Source organism: Thecamonas trahens (genome assembly GCF_000142905.1).
Source record: "Thecamonas trahens ATCC 50062 unplaced genomic scaffold supercont1.53, whole genome shotgun sequence".
NCBI classification, from domain to species: domain Eukaryota; order Apusomonadida; family Apusomonadidae; genus Thecamonas; species Thecamonas trahens.
Window position 1 is genome coordinate 10,743 of NW_013657627.1, and position 25,466 is coordinate 36,208.

At 63.0% G+C, this 25,466-nt stretch overlaps 5 protein-coding genes across 5 annotated transcripts; 2 read left to right on the forward strand and 3 right to left on the reverse strand.

Annotated features, from left to right (window-relative positions):
- Positions 1 to 1,727: 1,727 nt before the first annotated feature.
- Positions 1,728 to 3,630, reverse strand: AMSG_09656 (uncharacterized protein; the record flags this gene model as incomplete). Its single annotated transcript, XM_013898566.1, has 4 exons — positions 1,728 to 2,669; positions 2,799 to 2,888; positions 3,360 to 3,492; positions 3,591 to 3,630. 4 exons carry the CDS (start codon positions 3,628 to 3,630, stop codon positions 1,982 to 1,984), a joined length of 951 nt encoding a protein of 316 aa, XP_013754020.1. The 3' UTR covers positions 1,728 to 1,981.
- Positions 3,631 to 8,637: 5,007 nt separating this feature from the next.
- On the reverse strand, positions 8,638 to 9,394 carry AMSG_12279 (uncharacterized protein). The gene has a single exon (XM_013898651.1). The coding sequence runs from the start codon at positions 9,174 to 9,176 to the stop codon at positions 8,655 to 8,657; it is 522 nt and encodes a 173-aa protein (XP_013754105.1). The 5' UTR covers positions 9,177 to 9,394; the 3' UTR covers positions 8,638 to 8,654.
- A 713-nt stretch (positions 9,395 to 10,107) lies between these two features.
- AMSG_09659 (uncharacterized protein) lies at positions 10,108 to 10,418 on the forward strand (the record flags this gene model as incomplete). The annotated part of the gene is made up of 2 exons (XM_013898567.1): positions 10,108 to 10,219; positions 10,258 to 10,418. The coding sequence occupies 2 exons, from the start codon at positions 10,108 to 10,110 to the stop codon at positions 10,416 to 10,418; spliced, it is 273 nt and encodes a 90-aa protein (XP_013754021.1).
- Positions 10,419 to 11,096: 678 nt separating this feature from the next.
- Positions 11,097 to 11,844, forward strand: AMSG_09660 (uncharacterized protein; the record flags this gene model as incomplete). Its single annotated transcript, XM_013898568.1, has 3 exons — positions 11,097 to 11,258; positions 11,312 to 11,368; positions 11,431 to 11,844. The coding sequence occupies 3 exons, from the start codon at positions 11,097 to 11,099 to the stop codon at positions 11,842 to 11,844; spliced, it is 633 nt and encodes a 210-aa protein (XP_013754022.1).
- Positions 11,845 to 12,226: 382 nt separating this feature from the next.
- Positions 12,227 to 14,678, reverse strand: AMSG_09661 (uncharacterized protein; the record flags this gene model as incomplete). The annotated part of the gene is made up of 5 exons (XM_013898569.1): positions 12,227 to 12,291; positions 12,329 to 12,584; positions 12,649 to 13,522; positions 13,629 to 14,227; positions 14,292 to 14,678. The coding sequence occupies 5 exons, from the start codon at positions 14,676 to 14,678 to the stop codon at positions 12,227 to 12,229; spliced, it is 2,181 nt and encodes a 726-aa protein (XP_013754023.1).
- Positions 14,679 to 25,466: the final 10,788 nt, after the last annotated feature.

The following is a 25,466-nucleotide window of genomic DNA, read 5'->3' on the forward strand; positions in this document are numbered from 1 at the left end:
TAATGGGGGGGGGGGGGGGGCGTGGCTTGACGGCTTGAGATTTCCTCGCATTTACTTTGCCGGCCATCTTTGCCAGCACATTGTGCCAATTGACACGGTGATCCGCATGTACGTGAGTGCTGTTCGATGGCTCGCGTACAAACGAAATCAAAAAGAAAGGAATGGTGGCGCAGAGGGCGCGCGTCGTCGTCGTCGCGCATCGACTGTGTCGACGCCATCGGAGCTCTTAGCAAAGTAAGGTGTCAGCGGCGAATGTTAGCGACTCGTAGCAGTGGCGGCAAGACTCTCGGTTGCCGGCGGAGCGGTCGCTCCGCTGGCTTGACGGCTTGAGATTCCAGCACACTATTGGAGCATAGACCGCGAGGTCTGTTCTGCTCCGCTGTGCCCGGTCCCCCAATACCGAATCAACGCCGCCACGGTCGCGCAACCACCAATGGCCATCACCTCCTCCTTGCGGGCACGGTTCGTCACCAGGGCTTGCGCTCCACCCTTGGGTAAGGAGTGGCCGCCAAACCCGGCACCAGAACCGTACTGCGTCTCTGCTACCGTGTTCACCAGTGACGCAACATGCCGTGACCGGAGAGGATGTGCTCGCCGCTCGGCGCGTCTCTCAGCGTGTCAACGCCGCGGCGGTGCGGCACTCGACTACACGCCAGCCGCTTCAATGAATCATCATTCTTCCTGACTGATTCCCCGCTTGCGGGCATAGCCCGGCACTCGAGTCCTCGCGTAGTACGCGAGTAGCACAAGGACGCCAACCCCGCCGCGTTTTCCACCACGCTCGCACCACTCGCACCGGGCAGAACCGCGCATCCTTCACCGCATGAACTTCGATCCGCACTGTCCGCAGGCCTGCTGTAGTCGTCTTGTGGAAACGGTTCCAGATCACCACCCCGTCATGCACGAGCTCTATCTCTGCTTCAGCGAGTTGGGCCAAGTCCGCGGCCGGCGAGAGTGATCGCCAGCCGCACGTCAGCACAGCGGCAGGTGCCGCCCATTCCGCCGACCCATCATCCCCGTTCGCTCCCAAGTAGTTGGCAATGTCTGCCCACAGCAACGGTCGGCTCGGTGCGCGACGCGCTCCCCTTGGTTGTCTCGCACGAAACTCCTGCTACCGCTCAGTGGCCATCTGTGTTGCAGCTGTTGCTACCGCTCCGACTCGTTGCCAGGCAACGAGGCTCCATTGGGTTCGAGCGGAAGTCGTCGCGGAGTCAAAACCGCGCCGATTTCACGCTCGAAGTAGTACAGCATTGAAGGCATTCGCAACTGTCGATACGGACTACTACAGCAACTCCTTCTTGCCCAACTTGACCTTGGCCATCACTGCAGCTTCCAACCTACCCTCTCCCCACTGCCACGGCACGTCGTGACGTCGACACCAGCACTTGAGCGCCCCGAGGTGCTTGTCCGGTCGCGCGTGTGTCTCGACTGCCCATGCGATGAAACGGGTCACGTCACCTGCCGAAGGGGGAAGCTGGAGCCCTCCTGGTCGCTGCCCCGCTTCCAAACACTGCCGGTACTGCCGAACCGTGGTCTTGGCCAGCTGCTTCTCTGCCCATCTGGTCAGGACGTCTTGTGCTTGATCCAAAGCGGTAGTCGCCAGCCCTTGCGGCTCAACTCTCACACCTCCCAATTGCTGGTCCGGCTCGCAGCCATTGTGTCGACCAGCCGCCACTCTTGGTCGTTGGCGAGGGGTTGCCACCAGTGGCGGCCGCGCCACACTGATGTCGCGTTGTCTAGCTCGATGGAGGCCTAGTACTGCGGCTCCCAGGCTTGGTTGCCAGAGTGGCGCGCCGGCGCGATCGAGCTTGGCGAGATGGCGTCCGCGCTTCGTCAACGCACAGAAAATGCACGGGCTGAGACTCCATCCGAACGGAATTGCTTTGTAGCGAAAGGTGCGACCGCCTACCTCCACTCTGCACCACCGGCGTGCGTCGTCGGCCAAGGCGACGTGGCCAATGTCGATTGTGGCGCGGTACCATCATCCCGTGACGTCGCGGTCGATGGCTGTCGGAAAGTCGTTGATCTTGAACCGTCTCTTGCCGAACCGCTCGTTGAGTTTGCACATCCGCACGATCAACCGAATGCCGATCGTCGCGCGGTTCCATCTCATGACGTCGCGGTCGATGGCTGTCGGAAAGTCGTCGATCTTGAACCGTCTCTTGCCGAACCGCTCGTTGAGTTTGCACATCCGCACGATCAACCGAATGCCGATTGTGGCGCGGTACCAGCCCGTGACGTCGCGGTCGATGGCTGTCGGAAAGTCGTTGATCTTGAACCGTCTCTTGCCGAACCGCTCGTTGAGTTTGCACATCCGCACGATCAACCGAATGCCGATTGTGGCGCGGTACCATCTCATGACGTCGCGGTCGATGGCTGTCGGAAAGTCGTTGATCTTGAACCGTCTCTTGCCGAACCGCTCGTTGAGTTTGCACATCCGCACGATCAACCGAATGCCGATCGTCGCGCGGTTCCATCTCATGACGTCGCGGTCGATGGCTGTCGGAAAGTCGTCGATCTTGAACCGTCTCTTGCCGAACCGCTCGTTGAGTTTGCACATCCGCACGATCAACCGAATGCCGATTGTGGCGCGGTACCATCTCATGACGTCGCGGTCGATGGCTGTCGGAAAGTCGTTGATCTTGAACCGTCTCTTGCCGAACCGCTCGCTGAGTTTGCACATCCGCACGATCAACCGGAAGCGCCTCTCGTCTCTGCCGCCTGGCTCGTTGGGTATGCATCGCACGCGCGAAACGTGCACCACATCGCTTGACGCACACTCTTCCACTACTCCGTACCCCTTCTCCAAGCGTTGCAGTTGGCGCAGGGCCCAAGCGTCCTCCTCGGCGTTCTTGAAAATGTTTGGCAGTCCCTGTCTTGGAAGCGTCCTGCTCATCTTGGGGAACATCATCACGCCGTCGGGTAGCCGTCGAAGTGGCCACGATCCTTCGTCTAAAATCGTACGCCACGCCTGTTCGCCGCATCGGCACAGACGACCGGGAAGCATCCCGCCTACGCCTTTGTCTTGCTCGGGCAGTTGAGAGAGTTGTGCCCGTCGCCCTTGCAATGGTAGCAGAAGGTTGGGTTCTTGCACATGGCGGCGAGGTGGCCCGATTTTGCGCAGCTGTGGCACGTCCTCGTCTCGGGCCTGCCCATCGGCCTTGTGGTGCCGGTTCCCTCTCTCCTGGCTCGGAGGACCGGACGGTTTTCCTTCTCGTCCCGTGCGCCCCGCTGTGCAGGCGCCAGATAGCGGTCGACACACTTTGGCCTTGAAGAGGGCTGTGAAGGCTTCCTTCGTGCTCGTTTTGTCCGGAGCCCAAATCCCTGCCGCCCGTCGCAGCGCAATCCGGATAAGATACCAATCGGCCTTCTTGATGTCGTTGCGCTCGATGGGGCCGAGGACTTGGATGTGACGGCGCACCTCGTTGCGCGACGGCCCCGCCGCGGCAAAAGGCGTGTGTGCGACCGCGGCTGGGATCCGCGTGTCTGATGCTGTCGGCTCCACCTCGTTGTCGGACGCGCAAACCCCGGCCAAAGATCCGCTAGCGACGAGTCGGACGGTTCGTCATCCGAAGAGTACTCGGTGTCACTGCACGGCCTCGTCTTCTTGGACTTCCTGCTCCTAATCATAGTCTTCCGCTTCTTCTTTGCCCTCTTCTTGGTTTTCTTCTTCTTGTTCTGCTGGGCGCTGCTCGCCTTCGCTGCGCACCTCGACCGTCTCATCGGCATCGGGCGCTCAACCGAGTCAGAACACTCGTCCCATGCAGTCGACTCATCCAAGCATTCCACGGAGGCGCAAGAATTTGGTCTCCTCGCTCTCCGGCCCAGATGCGAGCCTCCCCCCCCCCCCGTGAGCTCCCTCGGTGGACGCTCGCGCGCGGCTCTGCCGATCTCGCCCGCGCACCCACGTTCCGTGCAAAAGCCTCGGAGCCAGCGGCCCGGGTAAATCACCATCATCGTCACCATTGTCGTCAGCGCCGGGAACTGCAACTGCCTCTTCCCTCGTGACCTCGCCTCCTGTGTAGTAATGCTCTTTTGGGGCTGTGACGAAAGCGAGAAGACGTTCCATCCGTTCCGCCTGTGCCTGCTGGTGCTGTGCCATCTGATCCGCCTGTGCCTGCTGGTGCTGTGCCATCTGTTCCGCCTGTGCCTGCTGGTGCTGTGCCATCTGTTCCGCCTGTGCCTGCTGGTGCTGTGCCATCTGTTCCGCCTGCGCCTGCTGGTGCTGTGCCATCTGATCCGCCTGTGCCTGCTGGTGCTGTGCCATCTGTTCCGCCTGTGCCTGCTGGTGCTGTGCCATCTGTTCCGCCTGCGCCTGCTGGTGCTGTGCCATCTGTTCCGCCTGTACCTGCTGGTGCTGTGCCATCTGTTCCGCCTGTGCCTGCTGGTGCTGTGCCATCTGTTCCGCCTGTACCTGCTGGTGCTGTGCCATCCTCTCCAACATCGTCTGCATCATAGTCGTTATGGCCGTCGTTGTCATCGTCGTCTCGGCCCCTTCGATCAAGCCCGCGGGGACTCGACCGCAGTGGCAGTCGTTGTTGGTGTGGTCCCGAGACGCTGGCCCGCAACCCACCTCCCCCACCTCGCCCGCTACATACCGGACGAGGGCCTGCTCCCACGCGTGGGCGGCGCTCCAGTGCCTAAAATCGACCCGCCAGAGGGCGCTTGTATTTATTCTGGCCTTGATGGGTTGTTTGAGCGGTGCCGCCAGTCCGTCGTCAATCTGACAAAGTCCGGACCTGTTGTGCTGTATGTCGACGAGTGGACGTCCAAGGCGACACACAAGTCATTTCTCGGCATGTGCGCCTCCTTCTGCGATAATGATGGAGAGCGTGTAACCGTTCCGGTTGCTTTTCGTGCCCTCACGCCTGAGACTATGCTCGCGATCCAGGAGACTGGTTTGGATAGCGAGGCATCATCGGGCGCCGTAGCAGCGGAAGCACTGGATCACCTGTCTACCAATGCGACCACACTGGCCAGTATGGTGAAGGAATGCACGGACCGGATGGGAGTGGAGTGGGGCGTGTTTGCGGCGTGGCGACTGACAGTAGGTCGGTCATGGCGTGGATGGCGGGTGAGCTTGGACTGCCTTGGTTTCCCTGCCTATCCCACTGCATCAACCTCATCGCAGGCATGGTGATCCGCCACCTCGGCTCGGCAGCCGAGCCCTGCCCCGAGCTCATGATGCAGGACAAGATGCTCGAGCTAGTCGGAGACAAGCGTTTCGGGGTAGCGAGACCGAGCCAATGGAGGCCAACTCGAGCGGTCCAACGCCAGGTCCGTTCAGCGGAGCCAACTTGTCGGCGCCCGGACCAGTTGCGCCAGTGGGCAAGCGGAAAGAGCCCGGTGCTACCAACGATGACGTCGTCGTCGACGATTTGATGCACTCAGGCCTGCCCAATGCCCCTCTCGATGGTGGCGCGGATCCTCTGTCAAAGGGTCGTCGCATTGTGGCCCTCGTTGAGCGCTCGAGTAAGGTCAAGCGCTACGTCGCTCTCGCTTGCCCGAAGGACAGCCTCGTCATCTGACGAACGCAACACATCCTCGGCCTCCTCATCGCCGTCGACATCGTATCCCTCACCACCCTCGATCGCCACCTGAAGCTCGGCCCGTTTCAGCCGCAGCTGTTCCGGATGCATACCATTAGCCTCGGCGATGAGCGCCGCGTCCATCACGTCGACGATATCATGGACAAGAAGGAGCAGTTGGGACAGGAGGAGTACAAGATCGAGGTCAGCAAGTACAAACGGCTAGCCCCTCCAGTCAGGCCACGCCGTCGGCCGCGGTCGCTGCGGCCATGTGTCGTCACCCGGTGGGGGTCGACTGTTGCCATGGTCAATGGCATGCTCGACATGGGCGAGGAGATCGACGAGGTCTGCTCGATGGCGGAGGAGTCTGTGGATAAGGTTTCGGACGACGAGTGGGCGCAGGTGAAGCTCGCGTGTGTGAGAATCAGTTTAATGATATAGACTAGAGGGTCCACAACCAACCGAACGTCGGACGAAGCCCCCGACCGTAGAAAGGGACTGTCCGGGCCCGTCTGGCGCCAACTTACTCGTGAGCCTCGTCATACGCATGAAGCGCTTGGACTTGGGGCCTGGCCTTGGGTAGGGGTCAGGACGTGGATCGGACCGGCGTGAGCCGGGCCGATTAGAACAATTATGGCGCCCTGCACGGGTGCAGGGGTTAGTTATCCAACCTTACGGTAGGGGGTCTCCGACCCGATAAGGTTGCATCGGATCTTGGGTGCAGGAGGAGGTCTTGTCCAGAAAGAGGGGGGAAGGGGGGAAGGGGGCGAAAAAAGGGGGTAAGCTGGCGTGTTGGGGGGGTAAAGAGATGGGCGTTGGAGATGGCGTTGAAGATGGCGTTGACAATGGACGAGACACAGCAGCGCTGTTGAGAGCTCCTGTGTTCCAGATCACGTGCTGGAGAGTTGTTGCATGGAGTTAAGCAGAGAAGCACCTACAGGAACTGCAGGGTGCCACCTGCCGTGGGATTGTACGCCGGCCCTAAGTACCGCGAACCACTGATCACACTACGGCGAGATTTTGTGGCCTCGGCGACTAGAGAGACGTTATCTATGGCGTTGACAATGGACGAGACACAGCAGCGCTGTTGAGAGCTCCTGTGTTCCAGATCACGTGCTGGAGAGTTGTTGCATGGAGTTAAGCAGAGAAGCACCTACAGGAACTGCAGGGTGCCACCTGCCGTGGGATTGTACGCCGGCCCTAAGTACCGCGAACCACTGATCACACTACGGCGAGAAGACGGCCGCCACATAGGACATCCGTAAGTGGTGCGGCGTACAACTTGTTGGGTGCTCAACATCGACTGCAGGATACTCTAGTCACTTGGAATCCCTCACTGGGGCGCCGACGACCGATATTCCTTCAGATCCCACCCTCCAAGAGGCCGGCCTCTGTCCTGGTTGCAGCTCAGGACCACCGAGCATCCGGCGGTCCACCAGGGAGAGGTTGGCAATATGGATGATAATGCCGACAACATGTGACGACACTGGTTGCCGTCGGCGGACCGACGGCGGGATGGACACACATCCCATGGGGGGTTAGGAGGATCAGCGTGAGCAGGGCGCATGCGCCCTCGCCCCGCTGATCCGTCCACACCTCGCAGCGCCGTTTAGGGACGGATCCCTGACCGCAACCATCGGGGGCGACAAACGGTAGGTGCACCTACCGCCGGTCAACCCCCTTCGAATGAGACCGCACCCCCTTGCGGACTCCGGTCGCATGACGTTTGGCGGGTCATTTCTGACCACGAGGAAGGATGTGCAAGGGCGCCAGACGGACTGCGTCCTGGCGCCCAGGGTGCCGGCTCCTCCCCTGGCCCCCCTTCCTGGTGGTACACGCTCCTCGGCCTGCTCAAGACACCGGGTGCACCCCCGGCCACGGGAGGTGAAGCTCGCGTACCCAGTCCTCAGCATGATCGAGACCGCCTCCACCAGATGGCAGAGGGAGGATACTCGGCCGTCTGATGCGATTGTGACGATGGTGCATATGGGCTCCGGCATGCAAGAGATTAAGAGCAACTTTAAAAAAAAAAGCGTTCCACGATTTTCGTTCCACTGGCGGGACACAGTGGAACGTTGTGGACAATACTGAGGATATTGTTGAACGTCTTGAGGATGTTCCAACCCATGTCGCTGCTGAGAGCGCGTCGAGTGACGGTGTGGTGGGTGAACGGGGTGGCTGCTCTGACAACGACGCCAGCGGTATGCCAGGCGAGGTTGAGGGCAGCGGCGCTGCTATCGATAAGGGCGGTCGCGGTGAGGATGAAGTCCCAGCCGCAGATAGCAGATAGCAAAGGCTGAGATGGAAGCTGGCGTGAAGGGGAAAAGGGCTAGAAGGGCAATATGGACCGATGACGAGCGGATCACTCTTATCGCTACCTATGTCAAGTGTGGCGGGTGCAACCAGGGCTCGCCCCCGAACTGGGACAAGATCACGGCCATGTTCCTAGGGATCTATGCCGAGAAGTCGCTCTCCAAACAAGCACTCAAGGCCCAATTCTGTCGACTCAAGAAGAAGTATCGATCGGAGAAGGCTCGCATGGCCAAGTCCGGGGAAGATCCCACGTCCACTCTGGTGTATTTCAACGCGATGGACTTGGCCATGGCTGCCGAAGGAGTGGTCACTGACGACATGCTGATTGGAAGTCGCCTCAAAGCAGAAGGTCTCGAAGAAGTGCACAAGAGATACTCCTCCGAGGAAGGAAGGCGGGCTGCGGCTCCGATTCGCATTCTTGAGCGGCACAAGGCGGTGGTGGCTGGCCAGGACAAGAAGGACGCGGCAATGCCGATGAAAAAGGTGAGCCCGTCGAAGTTCTCGCTCATGGAGCAACATCGCGAGGAGGCCGAGCGTGATCGCGAGAGTCAGCGCGAGATGATGACTATGCTCATGGAACATCAGACCAAACTGGTCGAGATGATGATGACTGGGCTTGACAACAAGCGCAAGCGTAAGCGTAAGCGCAAGCGCAAGCGCAAGTCCAAACGAAAGCGTCGCAAGCGTCGCAAGCGACGACTGCTGAAAGCTCTGAAGGTGCTTTCGGCTAACAACGGATCTTCAGGCCAAGTCGACGCGTCGATGCTGCTGTTGCTATCGTCCTCGTCTTCACTGTCCGCATCGTCGTCAGATTCACCAAGCTGATCGGCAAGTTCTCCTCCGCCATCGTCCGGTGCCGTACACATTGGCTAAAGTCCCAACCAGCTCCCAGCATGTTTCAATTGCGGATTGTTCTGTATGCGGAGAGCAGGACGTTGTCACTGTCCGCATCGTCGTCAGATTCACCAAGCCAAGTAGGCAATGCAAACCACGGCGGCATCTGCGATGATTGGGCGCATCAGAAGTACGGCCACTAAGGAGCTTGTAGACCATAAGGTTGGTTGTGAACATGATTTCAAGGAGCATCATCATATCTACGTCCCCATCAGCACTCGATGCAACAGATGTGCTCGAGTCAAGCGTGCCCGAGTATGAGCATGACGAGGACGAGTACGAGTACGAAGATACGCACGAGCATGCTTCGACTTCAGAGAACCCAGATTCACTATCAGATACACTCGATATGCACACAGGAGCTATGTGCATGGTGCCGGGGAAGTCGAAGTTGCCGCCATTCGTTCCATTCAGATCGTTCCTTCCGTTCGACCCACACATTCAGCCGAGGAACGTTCCTTGAGTTTTTGAAGTTGGCCTAACTCAGACCAGGCGTCTGGCGCGGGCACAGCCGCTTTGGAGGCAATCGGAAGCGAGGTCAAGTACTTTGCGGAGCAAGAGACATCGCTATTCGCTTTCCTCATTGAGACCGAGGTGAGCCAAGAGCAACTGCGAGAGTTGTGTGGCTGCTACGCCAAGGCATTGTACGGCGACAGAACGAGCGACACGTTGATGCAGCGGGTTCGCCGCGAGGTGTGGGGCCGCTTTGCGAGCAAGATTGCGGTTGCATTCCATGACCAGCTTGCGCGCACCGAGAACGAAGCTGTCCCGGAAGTGGTGGAGATGTGGAGAACCGAGTGCGGGACTGAGCCGTGACGATGTGATGAAGTTGTGGATGTTATTCTGCAAAAGTACAGGCGGTCGCGTTGGGACCAAGAAGGCGCGCGCACGGCGTTTGCGCAGCAGGCGAGGCGCGGCCCTTCCGCGACTCTGCTAGTCGAGAGGTACAGCAAGGCAGCTACTCGGGCCATCTTCGACTACAAGAACATCTGTGTGACGATGAGCGGATCGTCGATGTTATGGAGGCATATATGTAGTGGTGGGCTGTTTCACTGTGGGGTGTGAAGGGAATTATTTTACATGATGGAGCAAGGCACTTTGAGTTCGCGTGCCGGGCGAGCCGGGTCTGCGACCGCTTCCTCGCGCCCGAGAACCATAGCGCCGTCCGCAAGGACTGGTCTGACGTTCCCATCCGCCGCCGCTGGCCCAACTCTCAACTACACGAGCTCGCCCAAGCCGCAGCTGGACGGCATCGGCGCGTCAGCCGCTCCACGCCGACGGCCACCACGACGGCGAGCCGTTTTGGCCTGCGCTTACACCGTTTGCTGACTTTCCCGTCGCCGAGCTTCGCGACGCACCGCCGCCACCCAACATGCTCATCGCCGGCCAAGCTGGGTCCGGCAAGACCACAATTGCCCGCATCATGGGCAAGCCCATGCAGTACGCCGGCCTCCTCGCGCACCTACTCGCAGCTAGCCACCGACGTGCAGCACGGGCCGGAGCCGTGCTTTTCTACCACGAGCTGGGTATGCGCTGACGGACGCCATCGGCGCGTCGTACGCGCCCGACATCGACCGCTTCCTGGCCACAGACTCGGCTCTCCCGACCCGGTTCCCTGACGCGACGCGGTTGAAGGTCGACACGTACTCGGTCATGCAACTGGTGTACATCTGCCAGCTCTAAATGCGCAAGGCCGAGTGCCCGAGTACGGACGAGGTCGATGCGGCCCGAGTACGGACGAGGTTGATGCGGCCCATTTCTGGGCAGAGCACGAGGGCTTGCCCTCCGACAATGACGACGCCCGGCCCAGCCCGAGCGCGCGGCGGGAGGTAGACGTCGTCGATGAGGAGAGGGAGGCGGCAGTCACCAAGCGGATCGTCAAGGAACGTGGTGACGTCGATGTGGCGGGGCTCAGCGGCAACGGCGTCGAGGGAGGCGACCCATAGCTCGCCGTCTCGACGTGTGGGGGGCTATGGGCCATGTGAAGACGGCGGGCACTCAACTCTCGGTCACCCCCGTGCTTACATGCAGCATGTAGTTGTTGGTCGTCGACCTCCTGCCGACGGTCGTCCTTGTCTCGTAATAAACGTATCCCTCGTAGGGTACGTACAAGGGCTGCCTTCTGCTCCTCTTGATATACAAGCTGTTCTCCATCATGTGCGCCACTGTGGTTGCTCTGATTTTTTTCGTACATGCTGCATGGAAGCACGGGTGTGACCGAGAGTATAGTGAGAAACAATGGCGATGCCCGTGCACCCGCTCGGGTCCAGCGTACATAGCCCTGTGAGACTCCCCAGCGACCAGGAGGCTGGGAAGCTAAGCAGGTGACGTCGGCGCAGGGAAGGGCTGTGGCGGGGCTCGATGGGGTGGTCTGGGTACGGGCGCGCCGGGCGAGCCAGCCGCAACGGCGGCAGCGACCGGCGGAAGCCGGGCCAAAACGAGATTGACAATGCCAATGACGTGCTGGTACAGCCTGTCGAGGTCCCGGTGGTGGGCACGCTGGACGCGCGCTGGCAGGCCAAGGTAGCGGCCTCGCCCGTTTCGACCTGACGCTGCGCCATGCGCCGGGCGCGGAGATGCTTGTCGCCGACGCCATCTCGCGCGCGGTACCGGCGGGTGAGCGGTCGACGGTGGTTGCGCCATGCGCCGGGCGCGGAGATGCTTGTCGCCGACAACACGCCGGGGGCGTGTGTAGGTGCTGCTGGCACTCGACGACCAGTCGCGCTACGTGATGACCGAGTGCATCATCAAGCCGGCCGGCTCGGCCGTCAACGGTGACGACTCTCGGTTGGCGCCGGTCTCATCCCGGCCGACGTGCAGGAGTGAGCTCAACGTGTCAGAGCTGGGTGCGGCGGCCGACGAACTGCGCGCCGAGGCGCGGTCGGCGAACGTCCCGCCGTCGGCATCGGCGGCGTACATGGCGTTCATGGGCCGGGCACGTATGGGGGTGGTTGCCCGGCTGCAGGACTCGGACCGGTCATGGATTCGGGCCGCGGCCCTTGAGGCGGACGCTAGGATGTCGGCGCGGCAGGCGCGGGCGGCCCGCGACGTGGCGCGCGGCCTGGAGCGCGGCGACCAAGCTCGGGCGCGCAAGTGCGCGTCCCGGTGAGGATGCTCAAGTCGTCGATGATGACGTTCCAGAAGATAGAACACCTCATTGCGGACCTGGATCTGAGTCCCGTGGAGAAGCAGCTGCAGCTGGCCCGTGCACCCGTTCAGGTCCAGCCACTGCAGCCGTGTGAGCTTGCCGAGAGCCCCCACGTCCGTGATGCTCGTGCACCCGTTCAGGTCCAGCCACTGCAGCCGTGTGAGCTTGCCGAGAGCCCCCACGTCTGTGATGCCCGTGCACCCGTTTAGGTCCAGCATGCACAGCCGTGTGAGCTTGCCGAGAGCCCCCGCGTCCGTGATGCCCGTGCACCTGCTCAGGCCCAACCTCCCCAGCCCCGTGAGCTTACCGAGAGAGCCCACACCCGTGACGCCCGTGCACCCGTTCAGGTCCAGCATGCATAGCCCCGCGAGCTTGCCGAGAGCCCCCACGTCCGTGATGCCCGTGCACCTGCTCAGGCCCAACCTCCCCAGCCCCGTGAGCTTACCGAGAGAGCCCACACCCGTGACGCCCGTGCACCCGTTCAGGTCCAGCATGCATAGCCCCGCGAGCTTGCCGAGAGCCCCCACGTCCGTGATGCCCGTGCACCCGTTCAGGTCCAGCCACTGCAGCCCCGTGAGCCCACCGCGAGCCCCCACGTCTGTGATGCCCGTGCACCCGCTCAGGTTCAGTGTGCATAGCCCCGTGAGCTTGCCGAGAGCCCCCACGTCCGTGATGCCCGTGCACCTGCTCAGGTCCAGCCACTGCAGCCCCGTGAGCCCACCGCGAGCCCCCACGTCTGTGATGCCCGTGCACCCGTTTAGGTACAGCGTCCACGGACCCGAGAGCCCCCACACCCGCGATGCCCGTACACCCGCCCAGGTCCAGCCACTGCAGCCCCGTGAGCTTACCGAGAGAGCCCACACCCGTGACGCCCGTGCACCCGTTCAGGTCCAGCATGCATAGCCCCGCGAGCTTGCCGAGAGCCCCCACGTCCGTGATGCCCGTGCACCCGTTCAGGTCCAGCCACTGCAGCCCCGTGAGCTTACCGAGAGAGCCCGCGTCCGTGATGCCCGTGCACCCGTTCAGGTCCAGCCACTGCAGCCCCGTGAGCTTACCGAGAGAGCCCACGTCCGTGATGCCCGTGCACCCGTTCAGGTCCAGCCACTGCAGCCCCGTGAGCTTACCGAGAGAGCCCGCGTCCGTGATGCCCGTGCACCCGTTCAGGTCCAGCCACTGCAGCCCCGTGAGCTTACCGAGAGAGCCCGCGTCCGTGATGCCCGTGCACCCGTTCAGGTCCAGCCACTGCAGCCCCGTGAGCTTACCGAGAGAGCCCGCGTCCGTGATGCCCGTGCACCCGTTCAGGTCCAGCCACTGCAGCCCCGTGAGCTTGCCGAGAGCCCCCACGTCTGTGATGCCCGTGCACCCGTTCAAGTTCAGTGTGCATAGCCCCGTGAGCTTGCCGAGAGCCCCCACGTCCGTGATGCCCGTGCACCCGTTCAGGTCCAGCCACTGCAGCCCCGTGAGCTTGCCGAGAGCCCCCACGTCTGTGATGCCCGTGCACCCGTTCAAGTTCAGTGTGCATAGCCCCGTGAGCTTGCCGAGAGCCCCCACGTCCGTGATGCCCGTGCACCCGTTCAGGTCCAGCCACTGCAGCCCCGTGAGCTTGCCGAGAGCCCCCGCGTCCGTGATGCCCGTGCACCTGCTCAGGCCCAACCTCCCCAGCCCCGTGAGCTTACCGAGAGAGCCCACACCCGTGACGCCCGTGCACCCGTTCAGGCCCAACCTCCCCAGCCCCGTGAGCTTACCGAGAGCCCACGTCCGTGACGCCCGTGCACCCGTTCAGGCCCAATCTCCCCAGCCCCGTGAGCTTACCGAGAGAGCCCGCGTCCGTGATGCCCGTGCACCTGCTCAGGCCCAACCTCCCCAGCCCCGTGAGCTTACCGAGAGAGCCCGCGTCCGTGATGCCCGTGCACCCGTTCAGGTCCAGCCACTGCAGCCCCGTGAGCTTACCGAGAGAGCCCGCGTCCGTGATGCCCGTGCACCTGCTCAGGCCCAACCTCCCCAGCCCCGTGAGCTTACCGAGAGAGCCCACACCCGTGACGCCCGTGCACCCGTTCAGGTCCAGCATGCATAGCCTCGTGAGCTTGCCGAGAGCCCCCACGTCCCTGATGCCCGTGCACCCGTTCAGGTCCAGCCACTGCAGCCCCGTGAGCTTACCGAGAGAGCCCGCGTCCGTGATGCCCGTGCACCTGCTCAGGCCCAACCTCCCCAGCCCCGTGAGCTTACCGAGAGAGCCCACACCCGTGACGCCCGTGCATCCGTTCAGGTCCAGCATGCATAGCCTCGTGAGCTTGCCGAGAGCCCCCACGTCCCTGATGCCCGTGCACCCGTTCAGGTCCAGCCACTGCAGCCCCGTGAGCCCACCGCGAGCCCCCACGTCTGTGATGCCCGTGCACCCGTTTAGGTACAGCGTCCACGGACCCGAGAGCCCCCACGTCTGTGATGCCCGTGCACCCGCTCAGGTTCAGTGTGCATAGCCCCGTGAGCTTGCCGAGAGCCCCCACGTCCCTGATGCCCGTGCACCCGTTCAGGTCCAGCCACTGCAGCCCCGTGAGCTTACCGAGAGAGCCCGCGTCCGTGATGCCCATGCACCTGCTCAGGCCCAACCTCCCCAGCCCCGTGAGCTTACCGAGAGAGCCCACACCCGTGACGCCCGTGCACCCGTTCAGGTCCAGCATGCATAGCCTCGTGAGCTTGCCGAGAGCCCCCACGTCCCTGATGCCCGTGCACCCGTTCAGGTCCAGCCACTGCAGCCCCGTGAGCTTACCGAGAGAGCCCGCGTCCGTGATGCCCATGCACCTGCTCAGGCCCAACCTCCCCAGCCCCGTGAGCTTACCGAGAGAGCCCACACCCGTGACGCCCGTGCACCCGTTCAGGTCCAGCATGCATAGCCTCGTGAGCTTACCGAGAGCCCACGTCCGTGATACCCGTGCACCCGTTCAGGCCCAATCTCCCCAGCCCCGTGAGCTTGCCGAGAGCCCACGTCCGTGATACCCGTGCACCCGCTCAGGCCCAACCTCCCCAGCCCCATGAGCCCATCGCCACGCAGAGCCTCCACACTCGCGACGTCAGTGACCTCAAGCCGGCCAGTCCACCGAGCACCACCAGCCGCCCATGCAGCCAGCGAGCTCGTCGTCACCACGCACACGTGCCATGGCGACGAGTGTATCCAGAGGAACAACTCTTCGACCATGTCACCAGTTCTGTCCGGCTTTGGCTGGCTGCTCCTCACCCATGGTGGCCACAACGCACATCACTCTCTCAGCCACACATACCAAACCTCCCGACCGCCCCCCTATGCCCCGCCTCCGCTCCGCACCCGCACCCGCCGAGTCGAAGACGACCTCGTCAGCGACGACATCATCAGCGACGTGAACAACCTCATCGCGGCCCGCGTTCAGGCGCATCGCAGTCACCGCCACCGCGGGCAGCGCCGGCATCGGGGCCGTCGCAGGCGTACTCCCCCTCACCACGGCCCTTCCCGCTCCCGTCCAGAAGGCATGCATCGCCGTCGCCGTGGTGGCTGCGGCCATCATCCTCGCGCCTCTCGTCCCAGCTCTGGCGGCGATGGCGGTCGCTGCGCCGATGGCCGCGGTCGCTGTTGTCGGCGCGGCGCTGCCTCTCCTCGTCTTCGCCATTGTCTACCTCGTCGGCGCCAAGCGGGAGGCAAGCTGATGATGAAAACCATCATTTACGTGGTGCGCAAGCAGGCGGTTGCAGCTGCGGGGGAGGCGGTTCCAGACGCGCTCGGGCTGCGGCGCTCACATGGGCCCGCGGGCCGTTGTGGTCCAGCGTCGCGTACGCCGGCGGAGCGATGCCGAAGAACGCCATGTTGTGCGCGCCTTTGATGAACGCCTCACGGCCGCAAGTTGCGATGCGCGTTGGAGACGGTGGCCATCAACAAATCGTCGCCAGCCTCGCGGCCTGCCCAACAGACGATGCCGCTCTTGGGGGAGGCGCCTTGTCGGTCCATGCCGCCAACAACGCAGCATGGGCCATGTACGGTCCGGTCCGCACGGCGTGGTCCAGCGCCTCAAGATCCGGTGGCGCATGCCCGGCCCGTACCGCAGCATCACGTTGCCCAGCGGTCGACGGACGGCGGGATACGGGTCGTTGTAGGAGACGGCGAGCGAGAGCTTGGCGTCGATTGCCGCTACCCGTGGCCGGCATGGACGAGAGGTGGTGATGTGTGGACTGGCGACGAGCGGGGTGGGTGTACAGATGGAGTACGTGGATGTGTGTGTGAGCTAGCAGCCGAGGCGCAAGCTGACAGGCATGCGCATGCGGCATTTGGAATTATGGCGAAAAACTCTCCCAAACGTACCTCCCCCCCCCCCCCCCCACCCCACCCGCGGACACAGACACAGCCACACACAATGAAGAGACGCTTCCACAGACCAGCAGCTTCTGAAGAACAGGAGCAAACAGGACAGCAGCAGTGTCAGTGGTGGAACTCTGCCGCGCACGTCCACACAGCATGGCATTGGTGTTTGGCGGTGTTTTCTTGGGCGATATTTTCTTGGCTGCAAGGCAACGACTCGTCGTAATACACTGGACTGCACTGCGGCTCCCACCATGCTCGACATACGCATGTTCAGCCATCCCGAGAGCATGGAGGCTGCTTCGCTCATTGCGTACATGGTGTACCAGGCGTCCGACTTGGACACGGGCTCTATCCTCGCTCTAGCCTGCACTTGCCGAGCGTTTTGCGTAGCGCTCTTTGGGTTCCCATGGACACGGGCGATGTATCGGTCGAGGATGGCTGTCGAGCGCCGCGAGAAGGCCATGCGCGAGGTGACAAGAGCGCGCATGGTAGGGTGTGATGTGGCAGAGGCGGATGAGCGGTTCATCAAAGTAGTCGCGGATCGCGAGTTCGTCGACGCCAGCGACGACGACTCGGCGGCCTTTGCACAAACAGGCCCGTCGAGTGTGCTCCGTCAGGTGTACAGCTCGCAGGTGGCGTCGACGAAACGCGTAGTGGCTGGCCCAATGCTGCTCGCGCAGCTCAGCGGCGCAGAGATCGGGCTGTCCGCGGCCGAGCTGGAGCTGGTGGTGATGAGATGGGCGGAGCTGGCGCAGACGTTTGGGCCGCGGCAGGCAACGATTGCCGTCAAGGCCGCGCTGGCCAAGGTGGTGGAGGCAGTGAGTGGAGACGCGCTGATGGGCGCGCCGACAGGCTCGACGCAAGCTCGGATGCCGCTGCTTGTGCTCTCGTCCTACCCGCCGTCTAACGTCGACACCGAATGCGTGCACATCGTTCGCTACTCGGACGTGGCAGCCGACAACCGGAGACTGCTGTCGCTGACCTACGCCGTCGTAGCCGAGACGCTGATGATGATGACCGGCGTGAAGGAGGCATCTCCGCAGGAGGCACTCGTGCTCATCCACGAGCTGGTGTTGACCGCTGACGTGTGCCCAAACGACGAGGCGACGCGCGAGTCGCAGCGGTCGCGCTTCGCCAAGCCGTCGGCGGCGGCATGGAAAGATGGAGTGGCGGCTACTGCCGCGGCGCTGGTCGCGGTTGCTGACAAGCTCGGCACGGTTCTGATGTTCAGCATCAAGGGCGGAAAGATGCTGGTCAAGGCGCTGCAAACGATGCCGGGCGTATGCGCAGTGGCTATCAACCTGGGAGCTTTTGCGGGCAGAAACCACATCGAGACGCACCATGTGCTTGGCAATGGCTGCCTTGCGTTTGCCATTGTCGTCGCGGGCAGAGCCACACCAAGCATGTTTGTCCTGCTCGTCGTCGCCCAGCCGTGCGCAACCGCAGCCTCCAAAACAACCTCTGCTAGGGTCATGGCCGCCCGGCGATGTGCAACAACCCTCGCCGACGTCGTCTCGTGGTTTGTGGCGGCGCCAGCGATGGACAAGTTGGCACCCGAGCCATTCATCGGCATCAGGCGCGTCAACGGCCTCCACGCCATCCTGTCGTCGCGCCGCCCCGTAGACCCCGCACTCTACCTCAGCGGCGAGACGCTCGAGAGGCTCTATGCAAAGTACGGTGTCGGCGTCGAAAATCGCACAACGTTTCGCGCGGCTGCAGTCGATGTCGCCCCCCTCGTGGACGTCAACCCCGCCGAGTACGTCGATGCGGAGACGCTGGAGATGCTCATCGAAAAGCACGGCATCGAGCAGAGAGCTGAGTTTAGGCTACCCATGTGCAAGGTCGCACCGTTTGTGCCGATAGACCCGGCAAACTGCTTTGTGGACGAAGCCCTCGAGGACATTTATGAGCGCTACGGCGTCCGCAGCGAAGATCGCGCAGCGTTCAGGGTCTCCGCATCGATCGTGGGCGGTCTCCTCGGGTCGAGGACGAAGATAGACCCGGCAAACTACTTCAAGCCTGAGCTGCTGGAGGACATTTACGAGCGCTACGGCGTCCGCAGCGAAGATCGCGCGGCGTTCAGACTTCCTGCATCGACTGTGGGTGGTCTCCTCGGGTCGAGGACGGAGATAGACCCGGCAAACTACTTCAAGCCCGAGCTGCTGGAGGACATTTACGAGCGCTACGGCGTCCGCAGCGAAGATCGCGCGGCGTTCAGACTTCCTGCATCGATCGTGGGCGGTCTCCTCGGGTCGAGGACGGAGATAGACCCGGCCGACTACTTCAAGCCTGAGCTGTTGGAGGAGATTTACGAGCGCTACGGCGTCCGCAGCGAAGATCGCGCGGCGTTCAGACTCCCCGCATCGATCGTGGGTGGTCTCCTCGGGTCGAGGACGGAGATAGACCCGGCAAACTACTTTGTGGACGAAGCCCTCGAGGACATTTACAAGCGCTACGACGTGCGCAGCGAAGATCGCGCGGCGTTCAGACTTTCTGCATCGATCGTGGGTGGTCTCCTCGGGTCGAGGACGGAGATAGACCCGGCCGACTACTTTGTGGACGAAGCCCTCGAGGACATTTACAAGCGCTACGACGTGCGCAGCGAAGATCGCGCGGCGTTCAGACTCCCCGCATCGATCGTGGGTGGTCTCCTCGGATCGAGGACGGAGATAGACCCGGCAAACTACTTCAAGCCCGAGCTGCTGGAGGACATTTACGAGCGCTACGGCGTCCGCAGCGAAGATCGCGCGGCGTTCAGACTTTCTGCATCGACTGTGGGCGGTCTCCTCGGGTCGAGGACGGAGATAGACCCGGCAAACTACTTCAAGCCCGAGCTGCTGGAGGACATTTACGAGCGCTACGGCGTCCGCAGCGAAGATCGCGCGGCGTTCAGACTTTCTGCATCGACTGTGGGCGGTCTCCTCGGGTCGAGGACGGAGATAGACCCGGCAAACTACTTCAAGCCCGAGCTGCTGGAGGAAATTTACGAGCGCTACGGCGTCCGCAGCGAAGATCGCGCAGCGTTCAGACTTCCTGCATCGACTGTGGGCGGTCTCCTCGGGTCGAGGACGGAGATAGACCCGGCAAACTACTTTGTGGACGAAGCCCTCGAGGACATTTACAAGCGCTACGACGTGCGCAGCGAAGATCGCGCGGCGTTCAGACTCCCCGCATCAATCGTGGGCGGGCTCCTCGGGTCGAGGACGGAGATAGACCCGGCCGACTACTTCAAGCCTGAGCTGTTGGAGGAGATTTACGAGCGCTACGGCGTCCGCAGCGAAGATCGCGCGGCGTTCAGACTCCCCGCATCAATCGTGGGCGGGCTCCTCGGGTCGAGGACGGAGATAGACCCGGCAAACTACTTTGTGGACGAAGCCCTCGAGGACATTTACAAGCGCTACGACGTGCGCAGCGAAGATCGCGCGGCGTTCAGACTTTCTGCATCGATCGTGGGCGGTCTCCTCGGGTCGAGGACGGAGATAGACCCGGCAAACTACTTCAAGCCCGAGCTGCTGGAGGACATTTACGAGCGCTACGGCGTCCGCAGCGAAGATCGCGCGGCGTTCAGACTTCCTGCATCGACTGTGGGCGGTCTCCTCGGGTCGAGGACGGAGATAGACCCGGCCGACTACTTTGTGGACGAAGCCCTCGAGGACATTTACAAGCGCTACGACGTGCGCAGCGAAGATCGCGCGGCGTTCAGACTCCCCGCATCGATCGTGGGTGGTCTCCTCGGGTCGAGGACGGAGATAGACCCGGCAAACTACTTTGTGGACGAAGCCCTCGAGGACATTTACAAGCGCTACGACGTGCGCAAGCCAGGCCGCAAATGACGTAGGTGTTTTCACAGAACTACGATGGGGTGTGACGCAGGGTGTGCACAAGCAAAGGCTAAACCCGATTTTACCCCGAAGACCGGCACCGAAAGCTGACGTCAGGAGCGAGGGAGAGAGAGACGTCTGCCCCAGGCTCAAGCACACGCTGTCTTGCGACACCCGCCCCCGAGCCATCGCCTGCCCGCACGCGATGGCTCCGCTCGCAAGGTCGACATCACCAACAACTCACTGCCTCTCCGTTGCACCTCGGTCTCGCGGTGCTACACAGTGGCTCCCAGCCACTCCCGCCTCTAGTCCACGGCGGCGGCCTCCTAGGCCCGCCCCCGACTGAGGACTCCTCCCAGTAATGGTCTTGCGCTGCCCTCGGACTCTGTCCGCCGCGCTCACATCACCGGCCTTTCCGGCGAGCTCCAGCCCGACGTCTCCTTTCAGAGACCGACGAGCTCACCGGCCCGCACACCCGCCAGCGTCCCGGCGGGTGGCGGCCTGCCGCCTTTATCGCATTCCCCGAGCTCAACGCTCGGCTTCCGAGCCCAGGATGGCCTGTCCTGGCTCGCCCAGATCCGTCGAGACATGCCCCTGCTCCGCCCGACCGCTCCGAGCGCGTCGGTACCCCTGGTTGCATGTAGCTCCACCGATCCACCCGACTCGATACGGTCCTCCCGCGTGCGGTGCTTCACCACCGCCCTGAGGCAGCCTCTTGGCTCTGTAGATCTTGGATGGACGTAGCACATTGTGGGCCCCTCGCGCCTTTCGCGCTCCCCGGCTTGCTTTCAAGCCGCCTCGGTCCCGTGCCCGTCCCCTCACTGGCGCAGCCTGGCTGGCTCTGGCCGACGACCTCGTCGTGGTCCCGAGCTCCAACGTATCTTTGAGTCCCTGCCCCTGCGCGGCGCCCACCTGTGTGGGTGCCCACGCTGGCAGCCCGCCGTGACGCTCGCCGGTACCCGGCTCGCGACCCAGCCCAGGCGCGACCCCATCGCCCTTGCGATCGATCGCCGCCTGTCCCAGCGGTCCGCGCCGCTTCCAGCAGCGCCCGCCCCTGCGATCCCTTGAGTGGTGAGCTCCCCGCTCCCCTCCATGATCCCAGGTCCGAGCCTACGCTCGCTTGCCCCGATGACTCCGACGACTACGCCTTGCCACCGATTCCCGCGCCAAGCGTCGCCCGTTCCCGCGCTTCGCGGTCGCCTTCCGGCGCCGCCCACGCGCGTCCCGCGGCTGCTGCTTCCGCGCTTCCCGCGCGTCTGCCAGCATCCGCCGTACCTTCGGCGCCCACACCGTCGCTTCTAAGATGAACGCAGCCGGCTCCACCGTGTTCTGCCACGGCTCCCCATCGGGATCCAGCCCGGCCCATGCCACCTCCACTAACGGCCACCGACCGAGCCTCCGGACTGCTACAACGTCCTCGACCACCCATCGGCCGCATCGCCCGTCGTCCGGCACCGAATCCACGTTGTTGGCTGCGCCCTCTGGCAGCAGCCCCACTACATCCACATGTACTACCTGTGGTTCCCCGTCGCCATTCTCCAGCAACAGCCTATGCGAGCCCGACCGCCCGACCACCATCCGTGGCCCTTTCCATCGCGGATCGAATTTGACTCGCTCTTCCTGTGGAGTACGCAGTAGCACGAGTTCCCCGGGCACCGGTCGCACAGTCTTCGCTTGCGCCTCCGGTTCCTGCCCTCCAGCCGCAGCCCGCTCGCGCTCTCGCCTCGCATCCTCTCGGTGCTGGCGCCAAGCTGCGAGACGTTCGGCCTGTGCCGCCCGCAACTCCTCGTCCGTGGCGGTGGGCCGTCCGTAGAAAACTACCTCGGGCTCGACTCCCGTGGCCCAGTTGGTCACTCGATTGTGTGCCCGCACCGCTTCTCCCAGCCTGCGGACCACGTCGACCGTGCGCCACTCGTCGAGACCACGATGCCTGTCTACAATTGCCGACCCAATGGAGCGCGACCACAGGTTGTGCAACCGTTCGAGCCGCGCCAGCGACTGTCCATGGTTGGGCGCTGTCTTAACCAGCTGCAGCCCTCGGGCCTTCGCCCATGCCTCGAACTCGTCCGCCACGAACGCTGGTCCGTTGTCCGAGACCACGCGATGGACTGATCCCGGCCAGCCCGACAACACCTGTTCGAGTGCGATGATTGCATCCGTCGCCGATGTTGACTTCACCACCGCGAAGTCCATGAACCTGGAACAGTCGTCCACTGCCGACAGCACCTTGATGTCCCCGTCCGCGCACGAAATGCCCGTGTAGTGGTCGATGAGAATGGTCTCTCCCACTTCGCTTCGATCACCAAATCTGCCAGTCGCCTCTGGCAGTGGTTGCGCCTTCGGTAGTCTTGATCGCTGAAGGAGGCACCCCCAGCAGTGTGCTACAGCTTCCCTTGCCGCACGCCGCTCCGCCCCCCGCAATGGGCTCTGCGCTGCCTGACGCACGAGCTGTGCTGTCTTCTGTGCACCACCGTGGCCGGTAGCCCGATGAGCAGCCAACGCAATCAGCGTCAGCTCCTCCGGCTTCGCCTCGGGGTCCCTCAGCCAGCTGGCGAGCCACGGTCTCCATGGCATCCCTGCCTTGCTCTTGTCAACCGTGTTCGTCACCATCACGGCGATCGCGCCGTCACTTGCGGTATCTCCGCCGATCTCCATAGCGCCAACGTCCTTAGCGGCTTGCTTCGGGTCTCTCACTCGCCCCCAGCCGAGCGCTTCGTTGATTTTCGCCGGCCGCTCCCACGGCGCCAGCCTCATCTGCTCTTCGGCAACGATGCGGTCGAGCTCCTCCTCGCTAGGCCGCGAGCCGTAGGCAAAGGACGCCATCGTCACCTCCGCGCGCAACGCTTGATATGCCTCTGATTCGTCATCCGCGCGCCAAAAGTGCCGCGACAGCACGTCCGCCACGTTGGCCTGGCCGGCCACGTGTAGAACGTGATATTCGGCTAGCTGGCCGATCGCTAGGATCGCCCGCGCAACGCGCGGTCGCACCAGCTCCAACGATGCACCCATCAGCAGCGCCGCCAACGGTTTGCTGTCCGTGACGATGACCGGCGGATGAGCAGCTCCGAGGAGATAACGCTTGGCCTTCTCCAAACCAAAGCTCAACGCCAGTGCCTCCCTGGTGATCTGTGCCTGTTCAGCCTCCCGTGCTGTGGTACGCCGCGAGTAAGCCGCCACGAGCACCAGCTCCTTCCTTGGCCGGTCCTCGTCTATCTGCAGTACCATCGCGCCGAGTCCACGCGGCGCTCCGTCGACTACAAGCAGTGTGCGGCGGTTCCGTCGGTATGTGGAGCGTTGCATCTGCTGCTCCGCCCGTGCCCGGAACGCCTCTAACTCTTCTTCGGCTTCTGCCGTCCACCGGAATCGGCCTTCCGCTGTTAGAGCCCTCCGCATTGCCGATGTCTTCGCCGACAACTGCGGGAGGAACAAGCCTAGCCACACAATGCTGCCCAGCACCGACTGCAATTCCTTCTTGTCCTTCGGCGACGCCAGCTCGCGCATCTTTGATCGGTATGCGTCTGTGACCGACACCCGTCCGAGTCTCACGCGGCTGCCGTAGAAAACGACCTCCTCCTTGCACGCTTCCAACTTCGGAATACCGTACCAAAGACCGTTTGCCGCCCCGGCTCGTAGGTCTGCTATCAGCTGGTCGACCAGCAGCCGTGTAGGTGTTCCCGGCAGCTTGCCTAGCACCGCGTCATCAAGGTATCGTTCCCTGCGCAGCGCCGTGCTCTGCAGTGGTGGGTAGACATGGCGAGCGAACGCCTCGAACAGTCGCGGCGATGCTGCCAGGCCCATTGCCAGCCTCCGCAATCGCCACCATCTCCCGCCTACCTGGAATGAGAGGATCCGGGAGGCTTCCTCCGATAGCTCGATTGCTAGGTAAGCCGCAGCACAGTCTGTCGAGCAGAACACGTCGCACTCCGCCAATCGGTCCAACATCGCTTCCACTTCCGGGAGCTCCACCGTCTCGGCCGCCAGCCGCTGGTTGAGTGCCCTCAGATTGAGACATAGTCTCACCGAGCCATCTTTCTTCAGCACTGGTACCACGGGCATCCTCCACCTGGCTGGTTCCGACTCCTGCACCGTTCCCTGTGAGGCCATGTACTCCAGTCGGTCGAGGATCTTGGCCGTGAGATCAGGCCCAAAATCCCGCTGCCCGAGGTAGATCGGGTTATCATCGTCATAGCGCAAACCGATGTCCAGCTCAAGACCTGGCGCGGTGGGCTGAATCTCTCCGTTGCGCCGTAGATCGAACATGAACGGGTACTCGCACACCGCCTCCATCAACGATCTGAACCCCGCGGTGCCCAACGCTGTCTCTACTCCATGCTCCCGCAGAGCTACCCGGGTGTCTGCAATCCGCTGGGTGAGGTACGCTTCGTCGTACTGCGCCTTGCGGTCGCTGACTTCCGTGTCAGCGCCAAACACTGTGGCTCGCCGGCCGCATGCGGGTGGCCCGCTGTCCTTTCCGATGACCGCCATTTGCAGGTCTTCCACGCTGCTCTGCCCGGATCCCACGAACGCCACCGGCGAGCGACCGGTATGGTTCGGGAACCAAACCATGGCATCCGCACCTTCTGCGGCAGCGGCTCCTCGAATCCATGCTCCTTGCACCCGGTCAAGCTCGCTGCGCCCGAGCACGACGTCCGTGACGAGCTCATGGTCCACCACCACGGCACTCGACCCGATCGACCATAGCTCGCCTTCTGTATCAACAAAGCCTAGATGAACTCCCAGTTCGCCCAGCACTACCAATGGGCGGCCTCCCGCACCACGTAGTCGGACTGAGGGTGGCGATCGCGACTGCTTCCCCACGGCCTCGCGCACCCTGTGACGTGCGCAACCCAGCAGCAACGCGGCCAGCGACGCACCGATCACAGTGCGGGCCGCGCCACTATCAACGAGGGCCACGCTTGGCCAACCGCTGCCCACCAGCTCACGCTCCATACGTGAGCGTGGGTCCGGTGCATCTAGTTCGGTGCTCCGGCTCTCTGCTCGAGCCACCAGGACTCGAACCCGACCCGACGACACCTGCTCCTGCGGCCGACGCCCGTCCACAGCCAGCACGTCCGCTGGCACTAGGTCCTCCCCCGCCCGCGGCGTGGGATCCTGGACGTCCTCCTGCCATGGAAACCATGCAGCCACCAGCGCCGTTCGACTCCACGGCCTGTTTGCCTTGTCTCCGGGGAGCGACGAGCCGTCGCCCCTCTTGGGCGCCTCCTCGGGTGGCTTCTCGGCATCGCCGGTCGATCCTCTGACCCGTGTCGCCCCACCGAGTCCGCCAAAGCGGCTCGTGTGCGACGCAAACGCTCGCTTCCTCCGCAGACACCTGAGCCGCTCTAGCCCGTGCGGCGCCTCACGCAGCTCAGCTCTCGCGTCGGCCACAACCAGCCTCAGCATCGGTGGCAGCCGTGCTTCCAATCCTCCGCCCGACG